Below are 21405 nucleotides of genomic sequence, written 5' to 3'. Positions count from 1 at the left end.
AGATTATGGTTTCTTTTTAAATTTGCACCAACATTCAGCAATCATACAGAGAAAAAGAAATCCATCAGAACAGCCTGAGATATAATTTTATTCAACAACAGTTGCCCCAAAAGAAAATACAATGCTGTCACAAGACATTTTGCATTTTAAATAAGAAATGCAGCTGTGATTATTGACATGCGGCAATGTTAACAAGCTGTAACTGCATTTATAAGCCCATATAATGCTCTTTCCGGGGGATTGTCATATGTGGCAAAATGTGGAAAATCACCAGCTGAAGTAAGTTGAAGGAAATACAGCATTACCAAAAAAAACAAACAAAAAAAAAAAGTATCCAGGATGGATTTTATTATGAACAAAGATCACTAATGAGTATTATTTTCTTCCTCCTTATGCAATAGCCTGATCCTTGGAATAACCATGTGTGGAAAGGAGTCAACGGGACACCTACCAAGAAAAGAGCCATTGGATTCAAGAAGCTTGCCAAGTGAGTATGCACTCATTAAAATATGAGGGCAGGGCATTCTCAAGGGTAATGTGTGGACTCTGAGGTGATAAAGATATCGCACTGAATGTTGATGATATTATGGGATGTAAACGTGATACTATATAAGAGAAGAGAGAAGCAATAACTTCCTGAAGAAGCCAGAGAGAGAAAGGGGAAGGAAGCTGGTGTACGCAGTAGTGTAATTCATCCAATCAACCCCTTAGGGAGTAATCAGAATTGTGTCAGTTTTTGTTTGAGAGTGTGTGTGTGCGTGTATGTCTTCTGTGCTATTATTATAATTGCCTTGAGGCTATGACAAGCTAGGTAATCACAACTGCCATCCATCCGCTACTTTGACATGATGTCAGCTTGTTTGCTGATGAGAACCGCAGGACCTTATAGCTCTAGGAGGCAAAGATGCTCCATTGGATGCACAGTATATGCAGGAAGGAGGAAGGAGGCTTCTGGAGACAGCTAGGGAGGTTACAATTTGTACCCTTGAATCACTAATCCTTGTATGATTCAGTTTCTTGCCCTCACACTTTTTTTGTGTCTCATCCTCTCTCTTCATTTGTCTCTTTCACTGCCTCTCTCCTCCTCTCACCAGGGCCGTGAAGTTCTCGGCCAAGCTGATGGGCCAGGCCATGGCCAAGAGGGTGAAAGCCACCATTCTGTTTGCCACAGAGACGGGCAAATCTCAAGACTACGCGAAGACGCTCTGTGAAATCTTCAAGCACGCCTTTGACGCGAAGGTACCTTTGCCTCTGCCTCGGGTCAGCTTATCTGAAAGCTGAGAATGAATTTATGTGCCATTGTACCAAGGTTATTATAGTTAACTAAAACAAAACTAAAAACTAAAACTGCCTAAACCTGCCTAGGGACTACAGATGAAAAGTAGTTGTTTTTACTAATTCTGGCATATTTACATGGGTGTATCTTTCACACAAATGTTCATGAATATGCATTGTCCCTATTAAATAAACAATAAATAAATAATAAAACTAGGTGTGAAAAAAAACATTTTAGTTAAAAACTAGACTTTAGAAAAAAATGAAATGTATTGTGTACTTACAAACTCAAAAAACCCTACCAATTTCCAATTTCAATTCCTTAGGGATCAGTTAAGTATTTCTAATTCGGATTTTGCTAAAATAAAAATATACAGAAAGTGTCTATAGTTTTAATCTTTGTCAGTTTGGTCAAATTTGTCAATGCAATATCATAAGAAGGCGTTGGTGCTGATGTTTACTGAGACTGGGATGTCGACATGACTGGGAGTCAGCTGCCTTCACAAAGAGCTGGGTTTATAATACTTATTCTAAACATCTTAAATCTTGCCCCAACAAATACCGCCTTATTATAATTACAAAGAAAAAATAAACTAATAAAAACTAAAGTAAAACTAGACATTTTAAACAATAAAAACTAAACTGAAAGAAGCAAACACACTGTGGAAACAAGCTGAAACTACACTGAAGTGAAAACAAAAATGAAAAAATGAAATAGAAACAAAAACCGATGAAAAATACCAAACTGTCTGCGTTACTGACATCTGATGGTAAGGGACAGATTCAAAGGCTTCATCCTTATGCTCTCTTTCTCCCTCTGTCGCTCTCGCTCTCTCTCCCTCTGCCTCTGTGCCTGAAGAGGCCAGGCAAACGTTAGCCGAGCAGCGTGATGAGAGGGGAGAGGAAGTGCATCTTTTGTCACAATTTCTTCTCATGCAAGAAAGTGCCGCAGGTCGGAGGCGAGATTTAACCACCCAAGCGTTGAGCAGTAGTTTAAGATAAGATCCTGAAGCACCCCAAGCTGCGTAAATATGTTTTTGCAAGAAAAAGGGAAAGAAAAAAAAAGAAAAACAGAAAATGGAAACATGTGCTGCACTCAATCATCTTGGCTTTGGCTCTAGGACATATTTGATTTTCCTTTCTAGTTTCCCAGTGTGATCAATCATACTAAAAAGGATATCGGAGCACGCGTGCATTTAAGAGTTTGGACGCGCCCGTGTCTGTCTGTGTGTGTGGGTGTGTAAAAGGATCACAGGGCAGATGTGAAAGCCTGGGGTGAATCCCCCTCATTGTGACGATAAAGCTTGTTTTCTCTTCATGGTTTGGTTGCATGTGTGTGTGTATGCACGTATATGTGTGTGTGTGTGTGTGTGTGTGTGTGTGTGTGTGTGTGTGAGTGTTGAATGAGACTCTGGCCCCCTGGCAGAGAAACACCATCATGTTGAGTGTTAAGCATCGTGGGTGCTCGTTGTGTGGCAGCAGCATGTTATCAGCTTGTTACAGGCGAGGACAGAGTGGTCATTACAACTTCCTGCTCTGCCAGCAGCCGTAGGTTCATCCCAATTTCACACACTCAGACCTCTGTTATGTGGAGTGTGTGTCGAGGATGTATGTAAGGAAAAGGCTGGTTGGAAATCCTCTCAGCACAATGCTCTTTCTCATATTTACAGGTCATGTCCATGGATGAGTATGACGTGGTGCACCTGGAGCATGAGACGCTGGTATTAGTGGTAACCAGCACGTTTGGCAATGGGGATCCGCCTGAAAATGGAGAGGTACATGTTTTATAAAACAGTCTTCTATCTCCAATTAAATCAGTGCGGGGCAGACATTACACATTGTGTGTTTATGGATATGGATCACAACCAAGCCTTCTCTTTGTAGAAATTCGGAGCCGCCTTGATGGAGATGCGTGACCCAACATCCAACACAGAAGACAGAAAGTGAGCTGGTGTTTGGGCAAGTCAGATTCAGTCTTACATTTCATTCTTTGAGTTATAATCGAGCATTCCTCATGCCTCTGCTTTCGCTGGTCTTCCAGGAGCTATAAGGTGCGTTTCAATAGCGTGTCTTCCCACTCTGACACCCGCAAGTCCTCCAGTGATGAGCCAGAAGCCAAGGTCAACTTCGAGAGCACTGGACCTCTCGCCAATGTCAGGTAAACAATAACAGACAGCCTAAAACGAGGCTCTGTGATTACAGCAGCCTAAGCTGAGTGCTGCTGAATTCATTTCTAAATATGAAGACCTTTTGGTCGATTAGCTAGGGTTTGTATTCTCAGTGTTGCTACAGAGTGCATGACATGGCAGTATGTGTCATCAGCACTGTTGAAGGCAGTGTGTAAGGGATGTGCAGCGAAGGGGGCTGGGCTGTTCTACCAGCAACTTTTATAATGATTTAGTAGACTTGCATAGACCTATTTTGTACCTTTAATAAATCCAGCAATATACATATATAGACACACACCTTTAGCCTATAGAAAGGAAAATAATACACACTTTAAACTCCAAACTAAGATATGTTTATATGAAGTTCAAAAATCATGCCATCACCTGAAATGTGAGGGTTTCTGAACAACATCTAGTGACATGAACATCAAACCCAACTTTGATGTTCCTCATAACAAACATTTGTTTACAAAATGCATTATGATCCATGTTTTTGGCTTCAGCTTCACCCCTGGTCAGTCACCAGTTCCTGTTTTTTAAAGGGAGCTTTTTTTTTTAGGGTGGAATTGTCCTTTAAGCGATCAGTGCCATTCAACACGCATTAAAGGTGAAAACGGGAATTTGGTCAATGATTTTTTTAAAGTATTTTCAACACAGCATTGTAGCCTCTTGCTGTACATCTCAATGGAGTTATTATATAATTACATTAATGTAGATGCTTAAACATTTTCCATGCATTATTTTTATTCTAGTGGGAGTAAACAGATTTCCATATTGTCATCCAAATGTACTGTAATGTGGGAATAAGAATAGCCCACACACTGGATTATGAATTAAAAATGGGATGGTATGCGTTCATGGTAATGTAGTCTAACATTGGATGGTGCTAAATTCCAAATTTATGCATACAAGGCCACTATAAATTGCAGTAACACTACCATTTAGGGGTTCTGTGTGTTAAAAATGTAGACAAGTATGACACATGTAGTGTTTGAGTTCTTTGTTTCTCTTTAGGGATATTATGGTCAAACGGAAAATCAAGTAGGTGGGAAATGCCCATTCAGTGCAAATGCAGATAAACACAGTGTAGTTTCACCCTGTAAGGGAGGGCTGTGAAGGCTGTGATGTTGTGGGTGTGGGAAGGAGGCATGAAGCAGGGTGAGGCTAGCAGGAGAGGGCAGCTGTCAGGTGGCGTGGAGGTCGGTGGCCACGGCCTATTCCAGCAGATTTAGTCCTCTACGCCATCTGTGAAGACAACGAGAGGTGAGGTGAGTGCGTGAGCCGGCCCCAAGCCTCCGCCTCTGCCTGTCGAGACAGTGGGGACAGGGTGCAGCTGTGGTGGTCTCCTCACAGCAGGTGGGCATGGCTGGTTTGGGGTCTCCGTCTGTGGTGTTCAACCTTGGGGAGCAGAGCGGAGATGTTTGCATGAGAATACTTCTGATAAGATATAATTATATTCCCAAAAAGACAGATTGGGGACACTGTGAATTTGCCTCGGCTGCAGCACGTCCTCCACCGCCTCAGATCCTGGGTGTGAACATGCCAACTCAAATAACTTTTATGTGAATCTTTCCAGTGTGCTGTAGTACACATTCATCATCCCCAGAGGAAGCACCCGATTGATTTTGGTGACCCCCTGACCTTTCCTCAGGCCAACGTTTCAATTTCTGAACAGCAAATTACCAGGGTTAGTTTCCCAATGATTGGCCCAACTACTTGAACCAGATTAGGGACAAAATCACTTTAAGAGGAATCAAAATATACCCAGATGCCATTCATCGACAACATGTCTAGACTGTTTTTGCGAGTATAACATAATTAGAAACTGAGTACTGGCAGTAAACGTAGGTTACTAAATAGGTCTTCATTAGCGCAGGGGCCACAAGTTGTGTTGAATGCTGTTAAACTGCAGATAATTGAAAAATTGAAAAGGCAAAATAAACAAAATAAGTAAAGTTTGTGGTGGACCTCCAGACTCCCCATGTTAAATGTCCTCACTCTAAAGCAAAGTCAACACCCTTGTCAGGAACAGTTAACATCAGGAGCAAAGTTGTTTTTCGCTGTCTGTGAAAAGCTACACTGAGGTTATTATAAGATATTTAGGGTGTTTGCCTGACCTTGAAACCTCTAAAATTTTATTGAAATAAATCATTTTACCTTATTTATGTATGTATTTATTTATTCATACATGTATTGGAGGTAGTTGAGGAGGAAAAGCACCGTCATGAATTGGCTTCTAGCAATACATTTGGGCTCGTAAAAACATCTCCAATAGCAGTGGTGCCTCAAGTCATGCCAAATAATGTAAAACTTCAAAGAGATTCATAGTCAGAAAAAAAAAAATGTGGGAGAAGACCCTCCAAACCCCGCCAACCTGAAATGCTTTTACCACTTCTGCAATGTTTTACCACTTCTCTTTACCACTTCAACGAAATCTGCACCCTTGTCAGGAACAGTTAACATCAGGAGGCAAGTTGGTTTGTAGCTCTCTACAGTGTTCAACGCTTCGCTGAGGATATTTCAGGACATTAGGGGTATTTGTATAAACTTAAAATCAGGTTAAATATTCCTCTGGGGCAACTGGCTCTCAGACCACCTAGGTAGCTGAGTTCCCGCGGTGATTTGTGGCCTCTGGCACCGCCGGGCATTGCAGTGGCCAGTTTGCTGACAAACACAGGAGAAATACATCTGTTTGCGGAGAGGAAAGCGCAGGAATTCTCCGGCTCACACTTGAACCTGATGTGGGCTGACTGCTTTACAGCGTCTGCCCTTAGAGAGTGATCTTTTTCATGTTTACGTCGATGTAAGACCAGACAGCCCCGGTGTTAGTAAACATCCTCCATTTTCAACTGTTGGGAGCTTTTTGAGAGGGATGAAAGAGCAAGTTTCGAAGTTGTGCTGAACGTGGGCTTGCTTTTGGTGGTGGTGCTGGTGCTGGTGCTGGTGCTGGTTTGAGAGTTTGTGTATGAATGTGCTGTGTTTCAAAACTCCCTGCCTTTCCATCTCTATATCGCTCTGTGTGTGTGTCTCTCCCGAGGTTCTCAGTGTTTGGCCTTGGCTCCCGGGCCTACCCACACTTCTGCGCCTTTGCCCACGCCGTGGACACGCTGTTTGAAGAGCTGGGGGGGGAGCGCATCCTACGCATGGGAGAGGGAGATGAGCTGTGTGGCCAAGAGGAGGCCTTCAGAACTTGGGCCAAGAAGGTTTTTAAGGTCTGTTTCAGCTCATTATGCTGATTATAATGGTAGTGCGTGCTAGGAATGTGCGCCTGAAACATATATATGCAGTGTTATGCGGCACATGAGGGGCATGACGGCAGCGGTTCTTCGTCAGGTGCTCGGCTGGCATGTTGATAAGCAGCTGTCTTTTCTGTGAAACCTCAGCATGTGAATGAAAACAGAAAACACCCCGGCTCCTTTGAAACATCCTAAAAACCAAGGTAGCTTTTCAAGTCATAAAGGCTACACTTAACCTTGAGCTGCAGGAAGCAACCCCACTTTGAGTGTAAAACATCATCTGTGCACTGCTTTGTAATGCCTCTGCAAATCCCAGCTGCTAGGCGTGAGGAGAGAGCTTTGAATAATGGTGCCGATGTCTCCCATGTTTACATGTCAAGGCCGCGTGCGATGTGTTCTGCGTTGGCGATGATGTGAACATCGAGAAAGCCAACAATTCCTTGATCAGCAATGATCGCAGCTGGAAGAAGAGCAAGTTCCGCTTGACCTACACGGCTGAGGCCCCGGCCCTCACAGAAGGTAGATAATAATCCCGCAGAAACTAAACTGCGCTGCACTTTGACACAAGGCCTTAATAAACTGTTGACAGGTTCTCTGGAATATGGATTTTAAAGGGGCACTAAGTAAGATTGTTACTCCCCTCGTGGCACAAAATGACTATAATATATCTGCAGGATGTAATAGGGTTGTTAATCGATACCAATGACTCACCGATTACTTCACCAGTTGCTTGGGTTTCAGGGTTTCTCGCTTTCTAAACTCGCTGCTCACCCCATACTCTGGTTCAGAACAAGAGAGGGAGGGAAATAAGGGATGAATTCAATTTTTCTCGAATGTGTCTTCTCCTCCATCCACGACTCCTCACTGACTCTGCATCCAAAAATCAGCCGCCATCATTAAGAATCTTCCAAATGGTTAAAAGAAACACAAAGACCTCAAACACTCCTCGCCTCTGCCCTGTAATGAGGCATGGCGATGCAACGTGCAGATAACGAGTGAAGGTAATTAGCGTGCCTGCGTTATTGTGCCTTCGAGTGCATGTAAGAAACTTTGTATTTACCCTGTTTACAGCAGTTAGTGGCACATGAATGTCCTCATTAAAGTCATAAATACAAGTGGACTGTTCAGAAATATCTATGATGTATAGATGAGTTTCCTTTTTTGTAAGATTTTATTTAGATTTCTCAATATATACATGCACAAAATGAAGACTCACAATCTTTACAGAGCAATCTGAGCAAAATAAAACCAAACCAGATACACCAACAAAAAGAAAATAAAAGCGTACCCACTAACCAAGATAGGTGTAATGCTTCACAGCAGCAAAAAGGGTTGCTTTCTACTTCAGCTGCATATGTAGTCTGGTATCAGTATTTAGTCTTTGTAGTTGCATAAAAAAAAAAAAAAAAAACTCCATGTTTGATGCTCTCAGGTTGCTATGGTTACCTTATATTTTCAACCAGAGCACTTGAATGCCAATCAAGTCAGAAGCTTGTACCTCCCATGTCGGGTGTAAAAGTTCCTAATAAGCACTTGAAGGCACTAATAGCCCACCTCCACGCAGTCAGAGTAGCAAAAATGCCAGATGTAAGTAGCTCAAACTATTACGTCATATATTATCCAAACAGCAACAAGCTCCAAATCATAGCCTTACATTTGCTAAGCGTATTGTTAAATGTTTATTTGACATATATTTGAGTTGTAGGATATAAATCTGGGCCCCAGTTGGTAGAAGCAAGTGAGCTGTTACATGCAGCTCTGATGGGACAGAGAAAGAGACATTGCAGCTGACTGATTCCCACTCTGAAAATCTTCACGGGAAATTTCTGTCTTTTTCTGTGTGACCTGTTAGTTTGCTGTGTTTGAGAACCTGCACTGACCTTTCTTGTGAACTGCGTTTGTGTGGGTTGCCATGGAATTTCCCATTGGCAATAATATTTTTATTTTTTTTTACTAAACCTCAGTAACAGCTTGTCACTATTTTGCACATCATGTTCTTACAGCTAGATTTTTTGCGACCCTTGTCGCAAAAAAAGGGTAAATAATCAAAAATACACTGACATTTCGGTCTTCAGCAGGAGTTGACAGAATTTGGATTAATTACACATTTATCTTAACTTTGTGAAATGTTTCCATGTCGATAAAATATGAGCCTTAGAATAACTTAGAAAGCTGTCATTAATAAAGGGACCCGGAGATTCCTGTGCAGGATGCGTCTCAAGGCCATGCCACAAAGGTCACATTAATATAGCACTTGCGAGGATGTATCGATTAACAGAAAAGGTTCCCTTGATTACTTTCCTCTTCACATCTTTTTTCTAAATTCTCCTGTGACCTTTCGCCAAGGAGTCGAGGAGGAGGTGCAAGAAACGTCTGTGTAACAGAATGCACCCAGTTTCTGTTGATGCCGCTGCGATCCTTACTTAGTGATAATAGAAGTCGATAAAGGTCATAATGCCCCTTTGAATCTTGAGAAGAAAAGAAGAAGGTACGAGGAGGGATGTGATGCAATTTCTGATTTCGGTATAACTAATTATGTACATGTCCTGTAAGTGATATATGACTTTGATTTTGTCTGCCCACAGCATTATACAGTATTCACAAGAAGAAGGTGTATGGAGCCAAGATGCTAGAATCTCAAAATCTACAAAGTCCCAAATCCAAGTACGTTTATTTTCTTTGCTTGGCACATAAAACAATTCCATGGGGGAAAAAAAGAAGTCATGCATTCCTCTATTTTGGTATGCTCGCATAATGATCTAATGACCTCATCTAGTGTCAAAATCTTCAGTGCTGTTGATTATACTGTGGTGTAGCCCATCCAAAATCTATCTGGAACAGACTGAAAATAGTACAGCATTATTCCCCAAATCTCTGCTCTCTTTCACAGTCGCTCTACCATATTTGTACGGCTCCACACAAACAACCACGACAGCCTGAGCTACCAGCCTGGCGACCATCTGGGCATTTTCCCTGGCAACCACGAGGACCTGGTGACGGCTCTCATAGAGAAACTGGAGGACGCTCCACCTGTCAATCAAATTGTCAAGGTGGAGTTCCTGGAGGAGAGAAACACTGCCTTAGGTGTGTGGACCTGGTGGCAGTGTCGCGCCACTGCAGAAATGGCTTTTGGATCAGACGGTTTTCAGCTTGAATCCTGGATTGGCTGGCAAAAGTGGAATCCAAAAAATGAATTAGAATGCTCCCTCCTCCCTCAACAGCCACTGATAAAATGCACTTTAGTAAAAGCACCTGTGCCCAAATTATTGCAGTTGCACTGGGGAAACACACAGAGGTTGCACTGGATAACTCCCAGCTGTAAATTTCTGATTTACAGCAAGTGTGCTCAGTTAAAATTACCTAAATAAATAAATAAAAAGAATAAACAAAAATAATGTTGTGACCTGCCTTATTAAAGCTACACTAGGTATACCTCTGAATGGCAGTGAGTCGTAACTGTTAGTGAGCCCAGCTTTCTCTGGACAGCACTAACTCACTGCTCTTCTTGTTTCAACTGTCAGTTCAATTGTCACTTCCTTTGGGCAGAGAATATTTCCCGTCAGCATCCACACCTGTCACTAGAATTTCATTTGGCTGCACATGGCAAAATCTACACCTTCTCAATTGGTTAAAATGTGAAACTTTTGCAGCCCGTCTTTGTGATTCAGGCTAATGAGGTGCAAGAATATTTTTTGCCAAAAAAAGGTTTAACATCCTTTGTCGCTACAGGTGTGATCAGTAATTGGACAGACGAGACTCGGATCCCGCCATGCACCATCTACCAGGCCTTCCAGTACTTCTTGGACATCACCACCCCACCGAGCCCTGTGCTGCTGCAGCAATTTGCCGCCCTGGCAACCAATGACGCGCAGAAAAAGAAACTAGAGATTCTCAGTAAGGTAAATTCACTCAACATTTATCTTTAGCAGTGACCTTTCACATTATCAGTACCGCTCTGTCTTTGATCACCAGTGCTGCTCTTGCACTGAGCCCTTCTGTTTATTTCTTGACTTGAGAACCAAATTATGTAAGGATGTTTTTCATTTTTTACTCTGACATCCTTCAAAGAACTCTATTAAAAGGTGCAATGTGGTTACAACTAGTCACCAACATGTTGCCGCCAAAATATGGAAGATGTCTGTCTCCGTCTGAAAGCCTATTTGATGCACTTTGCACCGATGACAACACGTAAAGTAGGAGTTATCTGGCGCCGATTTAAAGCCCTCTATCGCTGTAACCAACCGCCAGTCCCCCTTGCAGTGCCTCCTACAATTCACTCTCCATTTTTGTCAATGTGTGGAAAAGGCTGGCTGGGGCCAGGCGGTGACTCATGTGCTCATGCATCGAAGCATTGTCAAAAAGCGAGAGGAAAAGATGGAAGGAGGAAATTCAGAATAACAAACAGCGCTGCAGAATTATTGCTAGTTAGATTTTGCTTTTTTCTAAACTCAATCTCAAGGCCATCCCAGACACATACGGCCTGAAGGACTTCCTGCTGTTATAGTTGTCCTAATTTCACCAAGGCTCGCTTCAACCAGCGTGTCAGCCTCTGAAAAATGATGGATCAGGCTCATTAATGGGCATTGCATTGCTCATTAGTAGCCTAAGAACAAGGCAACAGTTGGGAACAAATCAAACTTTTTTTGGCCTGTTGGCAGTGCTCTAAAATAATCTCATCCAAATGTCAGTGATGACACACAAAACAGTTGGGCAGTGAATAGTGAGTGTCTCCGCTTGTAGCTGCCTCCTGCTCTCCAGTTTCAAATGCTTGCAGGGGAAAACATCTTTTCTTCTTTCTAAATTGTGTTATTTTGCAGCAGCTTCTCAATCCGTTTCTCAGTTTATTTGCTGAATAAGAGCCGGCTCCTTTTGGCTAACAATCCCGTAACCTAGCCAGATAGTGTTAAAATACAGCAAACGCTCTCCTCTCTGGCCTCCCAGGGCTTACAGGAGTACGAGGAGTGGAAGTGGTACAATAATCCCACGCTTGTGGAGGTGCTGGAGGAGTTCCCTTCCATCCAGATGCCCTCCACTCTTCTGCTCACCCAGCTGCCACTGCTGCAGCCCCGCTACTACTCCATCAGCTCCTCCCCAGACCTGCACCCGGGAGAGATCCACCTCACTGTGGCTGTGGTCTCCTACCGCACCAGAGGTAAGGACGAGCTCCCTCTAGGTCTTTCTCAGTTTGAGAAAATGTTGCTTCAGGTGTTGTGTTGGTGTAGTTGCAAGTGCCCTATGCATGGTTTCTTTTTTCAGTGCATGACGAGAGATGGTTACCAGTTTTTTGGGAGCAAGCACAAGGATATAGTAAACACAGACAGAATCTGACAGAAATGATATGCCCTCTTAATAGTTCATGGGATGCATATTGTAATACATTGGCTACCCAGACAGGTCGAACCTGACAGGTCAGAATTGTAGATACGAGGGAATTTCCATTAGCTCTGCAGGGCCAAAGTTGCAGCTAGTTTCCAACCAGCCTTGGGGCAGTTAACCTTTTAACTTGGCCAAACTCTGCAAACAGAAGATCAATTTCAATTTTTGAAGCACTTGCAATTAATTTAACAGATGAAACTATGCAACATTCATTTCCCCTGCCAGCGTCCCACCTGCCATGCACACATAACATTACTTTTGCCATAACACAAGCCATTAAAATAGTATTCTACGTCCTCATTTACAAACTGGGTATAATTCTTGAGATTAAAACATCATACCAGTGATTTTGAATGTTTGGCGTGTTTATTACACTTTACCCACATTTTACATTGCAACAAACCATTTTGCAAATCCGAAACAGATAATCACAATCCCTTGATTTTCAGTTTCTCCAGGGACTATTTGCATCAAAACAAAAAAAGCTGCTGCTTTTAGCAAAACTGATGTGGACAACTTTATCACAGTGGTGGAAAACTGGTGTGAAGAAGCTCATTTTCATTTTGTAGTGGACGGAATGTCGACCAATGGCTTGATAAAAGGCAGGAAAATTATATAAGACTTCTAAAATATGAAGTAGATGCATTTTGTTGATGTTAACATACAAAAAACAACAAACAAACAAACAAAAAAAAAACATGCAAAATTACTGGTATGGTCCTCTTAAAATTACAAATCACAAGACCTCTCTTGATACCACAGCCTTCCAGAGAGGAGGGGGTGTCCGGGGACATTTCCATGGACAGCTCAGGCCGGAAACAAAGCACACTCATGTGCAAAATCAGCTCTTGACGCTTTCAGTGAGACAGCACTTGAGGCTGTCTGGCAGAAACCCCATCCCTAAGCATAACTCTAAATTTAACCTTTGACCAAAATGTCTGACAGAAAGCGTGGGGCGCTTTTACTCATGAGCACAAAGCATTAAATCTGGGGACTGTCCCTGGAAAATGGGGACGTCTTGTCACCCCGTGGTAGGGGGGGATGCTTGCATGGACATTAACTACCTGCATTTTTAGGCTTGAGCTTTTGACGATCTTGAGTTGCACCTTATACCATTTTTCTTGGCAAGTCTGTTGGGGTCAAATTATTTTCTTGACGGCCCATTTGGAAGCTAAATATACTCAAGCACACCCAGTGATATGTTTTTTCTTTCTTTCTTTCTTTCTTTCTTTCTTTTTTCACTTAAGTTCATATTATGGTTAAAGAGCTGGCTGGCAGGAGACTGTGTAGTGGCTCTTTTAAGGTTGCTGCTGAAAGCTCACTGCTAAGAAGAAGAAAGTCAAATGAGCCAGCCTTTCTGCAAAAAGCCCTCTGATGGCTCAAAGAAAGCCTCAGTTGAAAGTTATCTTGGAAAGCCAGTAAGCTTCATAAGGCAGCTTGACCACTACTGCAATTACAAAAGGTGTAACTTAAGAAACACCTCAGTTTCTTACCAGAATAAGCTTAGACAAATATCAGAAAAAATGATAGCATCCGATATAATAAATGGATATATAGGTTGCATTAGGTATTCAGGTTTCAAGTGTAGTGTTGATGTTGGTGTTGGCATATATTGTACAATGAGGCTTTTACATCCACTTACCTCCTAAGATACACCTTCATGTTTTCACTGAAATCAGCCACCATGCTCTCAGCTTGTCAAGTAGTCAGCAAACATGAGCAGCTGCTGCTCACTACAACCGTATTTTTTCTTCATTTTCCCTCTCACATGTAATGCGTACTTGTGCACATTCGCGTGTGTGCTTGAGTGTGCCGTGATGATTGCATAAGCAACAGTTCAATCACAGTAATTTCCCCAAATGCCCTTAGCCTTGGAAACCGCATTAGGGCTACTCTGCTTGTGTTAGTTTGTCCATTTGAAGAGAGTGGTAGGAGGAGGGAGAAGGTAAAGTGCTGGCTTGGTAATTGTCTCTTTCAGATGGAGAGGGCCCAGTCCACCATGGAGTGTGTTCATCATGGCTCAACAGAATAGAGAAGGGCGAGATGGTGCCGTGTTTCGTCCGAGGGTGAACATCTTAACATTTGTCCAAGAAATTTTGTAAAATGACGCATGAATGTATATTTTGCTCTGTCAGCATTATAGCAACTTTAGGGATATTTTTTTGTTTAGTGTAATCGATTTATGTTGTTTCAGTGCACCATCATTCCAACTTCCCAAAGATCGCAAAGCTCCATGTATCCTGGTGGGTCCTGGCACAGGAATCGCCCCGTTCAGAAGCTTCTGGCAGCAGAGACTGTATGACCTTGAGCACAAGGGTTTGTGTGCATTTTTTTTTTTTTTTTTTTTTTTCAGTTTTTGGTCACAGATTTATTGATGACTGCCTTACAGAGAGCCTGTATGCTGTTCTGTAATAGATTCATACACTGTTGCACATGAACTTCCTCAGTTTTGTTGTTTATTAGAATAATATCCAGGACAAGCTTATGCATTTATGCAGTGAAAAAAATTATTATATGCAGCTTTAGATCAGATTTGAGTCAGAGGCTTGGAATAACTCTGCCATTGATTATTATTCCATAATAACTCCAGTCAGAAGGGTAAAGTAAATGTACCTGTCCTCCCTAGGGATTGAGTCGTGCCCCATGATTTTGGTATTTGGTTGCCGGCAGTCTCAGATGGACCACATCTACAAGGAGGAAACTATCCAGGCCAAGAATAAAGAAGTGTTCAAGGAGCTCTATACGGCCTATTCCAGAGAACCCGGCAAACCAAAGGTACCAGTACCGAGCTATCCATAGCTATGGATGATTCAGCTTGTCACAGCTCTTTGGACTACTGTGTGGGTTTGAAATGAAATCAAACAGTGGAGAAAGAGCTGCATAAAAAGCCTTGAAGTACACAGCAAGCTTTCTGTGGTTATATGCTGAAGTGCTCCTCATCAGCAACACTTGTTTTCCATCACCTGTTTCTATTCAGTGGCTTTCTACAGCACCTTTCTTGTTAAAATACACATTACTTGGTTTCTTACAGCTTTCTGTGCAACCGTTATTTTTTACTGCTTGTTTTACTTCCCATGCATTACTTTACTTGGCAATGACTATGTGAAATTAAACTAATTCCCCCCAAGACCTAACAAACTGCTAATTTTCATCTGTACTCCCTAAACACAATCACAGGTTTGCAGGTTGCAATTTGCAAATTGCAAATTTGCATTTTACTTTATTCCCTCTCTTCCTGTGTTTTGCCTATTCAACTTCTTTCTCTCATTGTTTCTATCCTGCTTTTCTCACACTTCATTTCCTTCTCTCTTTCTCTCTCTCTTTCTCTCTTTCTCTCTCTCTCACACTCTCTTGCGTACTCATCATTCCTCCTCTGCCTCTCTGTCAGAAATATGTACAGGATGTGCTGCGTGAGCAGCTGTCAGAGATGGTGTACCAGTGCCTGAAGGATGAGGGAGGACACATCTACGTTTGCGGGGATGTGACCATGGCCGGAGATGTTCTCAAGACTGTCCAGCAGATCATCAAGCTGCAGGGCAACATGAGCCTAGAGGATGCTGGCTTCTTCATCAGCAAGCTTCGAGTAAGATGAGCAGAGAACGCACTGAGGAGTGCACTTCACTGTGTAACACGCTCACCATATGCTCACCGTCAAGCCGCGATACTCTCTGTCAACATGGTGACGACAGTAGCCTAGAGGAGAGACAAGATTGGCTTGTGACCAGAATTATGCTGATGTGAATCCTGGACCACCTGTGCAAATCTGGGTGGGGATACTGAATCAGAAACAGTCTGCATCACTGCTGTGGTGCCCTTGAGCAGGACACTCTAAAGCCCATTTGCACCAGAGGAGCTTCTCAGTAGTAGGTCATTGCTCTGTCGGGCCAGTTAGCTGATATTAACATGCAGTCATGACCAGATAGGACTAATATGTGTAGTATTTATTTCAATTTATAACACTAACTTCTGTCATACTTAACAATGAAACGGACCTCAAACACATGGTATTTGCTATGAACTATGCAAGTATTTCTTTTATAGTAAAGGGCAGGTTTGTACAGAAGAAGGCCAAAAAGTCAGTATCTGCATTCCCCTGTTCAGTCTACTTTTTAGAACCAGGCATTCACTGATCAAAGTAATAAACTTAAACCTGAAACTTGACAGTATATCTCTCTCATCTTCTCTCCCTCCCTCTGCTCCACTTATACCATCCTCCTGTCACCAGGACGAGAACCGCTACCACGAGGACATCTTCGGCGTCACCCTGCGCACTTATGAGGTCACCAACCGACTTCGTTCAGAGTCCATTGCCTACATCGAGGAGAACAAAAAAGATTCAGACGAGTGAGTGGTTTGTGTCTTTGCTTTCCAGCATTTTCCACAGGGAAGTTTTCCAACATTGCCATCCCTCTACGGAGAAACTCGTAGGCTGATTGGAGTTTTAATTCTACAGTTTAGTTCAACATTTCTCCCAGGCAGAGGTCCTCTGGAGGCAGAAATAATTTCGTTGGTTGAGTTAAACCTCGATAGATAGAGCCAAAGAACCACAGTTTTTTGGCTTAGTAACATTATGCTGAAGCCCTGTGAAAATGGCAAGAGGTGAGAGAGGAGTTAGCTAATATTATGAAGCCTAGCTCTCTTGCTGCTAATTAAAAAATACAGTTATCTAACTTTGCTAGTGGGCTCGACTGACCTTCCAAGTTCAAACCAGCCATACAAGCCGATGGCTATCTAGGTAAGCAAATGAACTAGCCTAGTGACCTCAAAGATCATGAATCCCAGAAGTATTTTTAATGTAACTGTCCCCAGCCTGATGAAACTGGGGGGTAGGGGGATTGGTGACTATAAATCAGGGTGTTTCCACTCGTCTGTATGTCCGTCCGTCAACAGAGGCATACAAAGAGATCCTTGTATTTCCACCAGTGTTGCTAGGAACGTTCATGGGCCAAGGTAGAAGTGCCTCACTTTTCGAAGCCCTTGGCCCAAAGGGGGTGTGTCGGTGGGTGTGGCATATCACAAAATATTAAGTGGCATAATTTCCCCAAGGATCCTCAGATTTCCACCAGATTTGGCATTAAGGTTGGTCATGACCCAAGGAAGAAGTGCCTAACTTTTTGCACAACATTAGAAGTGGGTGTAGTAGTGGGCGGAGCATATCATAGAAAGACTCATATTCATCACCAGATTCATAAATCATCATAAAACTTTGACCAGTCATGAGCCACAGAGGACCTGATTAACTTTTCAGTCAAAACAGGGCGTGGCAGTGGGCGTGGCATGCCACAACAAGTCACAGAACTTCCCATCAGATTTGATGCAACACCACAAAATTCAAGGTCTACTTCTTCGCAGGCCACGCCCACTTTTTGCTATTCCTCTCATTTGTCTTGTAGCTGCTAACGAGCTCGTTGACACACGGCCACGCCCACTTCTGGTTGCGCTCATTATTGCAGATTCTGGACTGGAGTTATTAACTTATTCATTCATTACTGTCTACCAACTATAGTTTTTTTTTTTACATCAAGCTGCCTCACATGGTACCGCTCAAAGTTGGGATGGGGTGGTGGAAGGGCTTGTTAACTCAAACATGAATGGCTGCTTTGTTTGGCCATTAGCTAACTTGATCACAGAACATCTGTTATTGTTTTTCTTTGGCTCCACCCTTTGACGTTTAACTTAATCAGTGAGATTATTTCTGAGCATCCCTGCTTCCAAGAAATGTTTGTATAACTAAAACGTCAATCTGCGACCACTAGCAGTGTTGGAGACATAGATGTGATATCACCAGTGGTTTCAGACGAAAACATAACCACGGGTAACCATAGAAACCCGTGGAGAACAGCCTTTATCCTAACAGGATTAGAGTGAATGCGAGTGGCTCTGTTCCATTTCTGTTTTTGTTTCCGTTTGTTATTTGTGTGTATTCAAGATTAGACACTCCATAAACCCTTGCCATGAGAGCAAAACAAGGGCCCTACGTAGCCACCATGGCTCATTAAGCTCCAACATAATGCATCACAGACTATGGCTCCTGTGTGGATTGTCACTTGAAATTTGCATTTAGCCATCAAAGCTCATGTTTGTTGGATGAGTAATGACTGTAACATCTCTATTTCTATGTCTCTGTTTCCGTCTCTGTCTCTCCCTTCTCTTCTGCCCTCTTGCTATCTCTCTCTCAGGGTTTTCTGCTCGTAGGTCCATGAACTGGGAGCTCTCTGACATCAACCGATCTGGAAGACACAGCACCGCTGGTTCAAGAATACTGTGCCAATTTTTGTACTGTAAAAAAATGTTTTTTCTTTCTTTTTTATACAACTTTTCGTTTTTGTTGGGCTCTGCAATTTGTCTGTAGCAAGTTGGAAATGTTTTGTTCTCTGAGAATTTGTTTTGCTTGTTGATGATACTTCCAAAAATTTTAATCGGTCATTTGAATTCATAATGTGTGCACCCAGTGTAATGACCTGCCTCATTGTCAATGCATGAGCAAGACAAAAATATAGTCAAGAAATATAATATACTCTGTGTTCTTTACTGTTACAGTCAAATGCTTTTGTTATTAAGGGTTTATATTTGCAAGAAACCTCTTGGCACTTGATAACAAACTCACAGGCCAACCCCTTTCTGAAGTGTAAACATCATATACTGTAGTTTTCAATTCCCACAAGCAGAAAAGAATCAGCGCTGGTCAAATTTGTGCTGCTTATCACTAATATCAAAGGCTCTTAGTTTCACACAGAGTTTAAACAGCAAGTGAAAATGCTAGACAGTGAGGGAGATGTAAAAGATGGACAGTCATAGCTTGAAAAACTAAACAGGACAGACTAATCTGGCATGTTGAGGGATTGTCCTTGAATAATGGAAAAAGCTGATTCTGTCAAAACCTCAGCAGACACATTATCCAGCCTTCTGTCGGCATCAAAATGCATCTGCTTTCCTGCCAGTTCTCTCTCTCTCTTTTTTTTTTTTTTTGTAGCCTGTCCATCCACTCAAAACACAATTGCAGAGTTTTATTCCCCTGCTGGTTCAGTGCTCGATCCAACACAACAACGTAAGAATAGGAAGGGCAGCAAATGAAAGACAGATTTAGAAAATGTATCAGTGATTATTAGGATAATTATTATGAAAGGGCAAAACTATATCATCAGGGCTTTGTCCTGCACCTTTTACATTAAAGACAAAGCTTTAATGAGCCAAGTTGTGTATTAACTGCCTTCCCAAAGCTTGGCCATAACCACAGATAGCTGATTTGTATATGATGTCAGAAAAATATAATAAAGGTGCAGGAAAACTCTTTGTAAACATGATTTCTAAAAGCTGCTGTAATGAGGATTCACTCAATAAAGCAAGCATGCAGTTCAAAGGTTGAGTAACAATAATATGTTCTTAACACTTCGTCATGACATTATTAAAAGCACAAATGTGTTTTTTGAAACCTTTTTTTTTTTTTTTTTTAAATCAAATGTGATAGCTGTATAAATGAAGAATCAGATTTCATGTAGGTTCTCCATATGAGAACATCCAAACTGAAGCATAAAGAGTTTAAAAAGTATATATATATATTTTTATGCCTGTGCAAAACCAGCCACCCATATTGCTGCCTGTGTTTGTTCTAGTGTGTCTTATCACCTATTGGGCTTTGTTAGTTTGTACTGATTAGCATTGTGACTCCTCTGCCTCTTGCCTTACATTTTAACTCTCTCTCTCTCTCTCGCTCTGTCTCTCTCTCTCTCTCTTTCTCTCTTTCACTCTGTGCAGTGGATTCACTAACATGCATTCCCTAATTTATCTCTCTGCATGACTCTGTGGCTCATACACCACCCTCTCACTGTGACCTGACACCTACCTGTTGAGTAGCATCAGCGCGCGTGTATGTGTGTGTGTGTGCGTGTGTGTGTGTATACGAGTGGGTGTTAACATGCATGTGCTCAGGTGTGCTCTGCACAATAGCTAAATATGTTTACATACTTATTCTGCCCACTGCCCGTCGCTTATGCGTACCTTTTCAGTCTCATCAGACTTTTTCTCCAAAACAAGCATGGCGTCTTTGCTCTGAAAGGCTTCAGTCGGCCCGCGCAGCCTGCAAGTTTAGCGTTTCAGATGATGTTTTAATAACAGGAAATTGCACCCATTGCTTGTGGTTTTTGTCACAACAGTTCAGCTCCATTGTAAAGCTCCTCTAAAGTTTACCATTCCAAGGCAAGAGGCAATCACACTGCCATTGGCACCGTTTGCTGCTTTCCAATGAGTCAGGGCTGTAATTTGAGTCTTTGTGCAGGGCCATTGTTGTTTATTGATCGCCCACTCTGCAGTAACCTGTGGCTTTCTCTGTCAGCTTCTGGGTCTTGTTTTTTTCCCCTTTCTTTGTCTTTGATTCAAATTAAAGATAGCTGTCAGCATGATGAAAATGTAATGGATTTCAATGTGATTTCAAGCGTCCCTAACAGCTACCGAGAATATGTTTTTTTGTTGTTTTTTTTTTTCATTAGTCAACTCTTTTTATTGCTGGGAGAAAATGGGCGACTCCCATTGTCCCCATTGTTGTTCCTTCTGGATGAATGTCTCCTCTGTATAATTTGTTTAAAAAGATTTAGTTTAATTGGAATGAGAGCCGTTGAAAAAACTCTGTGATGTAAAATGTGCAACAGAAAAAAAAAACATTGATACAAGATATAGCTTCTATATATAGCTTCTATATATATTCAAAGACAAAGTATTAAATATAAGAGTACCACTTCAATCTTTTCTAAGAATGTATTTTGATTATGTAAATGAGTATTATTATTATTATTATTATCATTTGTCTTTTTCTGCTTGATTTAAAAACAAAAACAAAGGCCTACTCTATGGTGTCTCTCATATCCTTTAGGTATGGGGATAAAACAGCAGCACTACCTTAATGCATGGTGATCTTCTGTCTCCTCTTCATATTTAAAAAGCTCTGTCTGTTTACCAGCACTGTGTCAGTCAGTGAGACTTGAGGTTGTTCAGCCTTTCATGGGGCTTCGGATGGTAAACATGCTTGAGGGTTTCTTTTTCTGTATTTGCATATCGCTGCTGCTATGAACAACTCTGACCCAAACAGCCTCTGCTATAATGACCTTTGTTGTGTAACTGATTGAGGATATTCCATTTTAATGCATCAGCTGCAAGGACTTTGCATTTACTTTCAAATAAAAAAAAAAAAAAAAACATTTACAGAATAAATCGACACTGTTGACTGGTTGTTTTTCTTGTTTATACAAGCACACGGCAACACTGAGTGAGTTTACTCCGTGTTTAAAGTCAAAGCATTTTTGTTTAAAGGTCAAATTTAGGTGTTGATAAAGAGTCGCTGAAGTTGATAAAGAGTT

At 41.8% G+C, this 21405-nt stretch overlaps 1 protein-coding gene across 2 annotated transcripts in view; it reads left to right on the top strand.

The window, feature by feature from the left end:
* Positions 1–18955, top strand: part of nos1 (nitric oxide synthase 1 (neuronal)) — a 46548-nt gene extending 27593 nt beyond the window's left edge. Inside the window, exons 13-30 of one of the 2 annotated variants that reach the window (XM_030060707.1) lie at positions 402–487; positions 1095–1239; positions 2946–3050; positions 3160–3218; positions 3317–3433; positions 4458–4484; positions 6481–6655; positions 7060–7198; positions 9265–9343; positions 9570–9763; positions 10409–10578; positions 11621–11831; positions 14034–14121; positions 14250–14371; positions 14682–14830; positions 15444–15638; positions 16281–16399; positions 18235–18955. In XM_030060707.1, the coding sequence (XP_029916567.1) occupies positions 402–487; positions 1095–1239; positions 2946–3050; positions 3160–3218; positions 3317–3433; positions 4458–4484; positions 6481–6655; positions 7060–7198; positions 9265–9343; positions 9570–9763; positions 10409–10578; positions 11621–11831; positions 14034–14121; positions 14250–14371; positions 14682–14830; positions 15444–15638; positions 16281–16399; positions 18235–18250 (2196 nt within the window). In that variant the 3' untranslated portion in view covers positions 18251–18955. The remainder of the gene's footprint in view (positions 1–401; positions 488–1094; positions 1240–2945; positions 3051–3159; positions 3219–3316; positions 3434–4457; positions 4485–6480; positions 6656–7059; positions 7199–9264; positions 9344–9569; positions 9764–10408; positions 10579–11620; positions 11832–14033; positions 14122–14249; positions 14372–14681; positions 14831–15443; positions 15639–16280; positions 16400–18234) is intronic. The other variant, XM_030060708.1, reaches the window with a different exon arrangement.
* Positions 18956–21405: the final 2450 nt, after the last annotated feature.

Source organism: Myripristis murdjan, chromosome 9 (genome assembly GCF_902150065.1).
Source record: "Myripristis murdjan chromosome 9, fMyrMur1.1, whole genome shotgun sequence".
Taxonomy (NCBI): Eukaryota; Metazoa; Chordata; class Actinopteri; order Holocentriformes; family Holocentridae; genus Myripristis; species Myripristis murdjan.
This window is presented reverse-complemented; position numbering and strand designations above follow the sequence as displayed.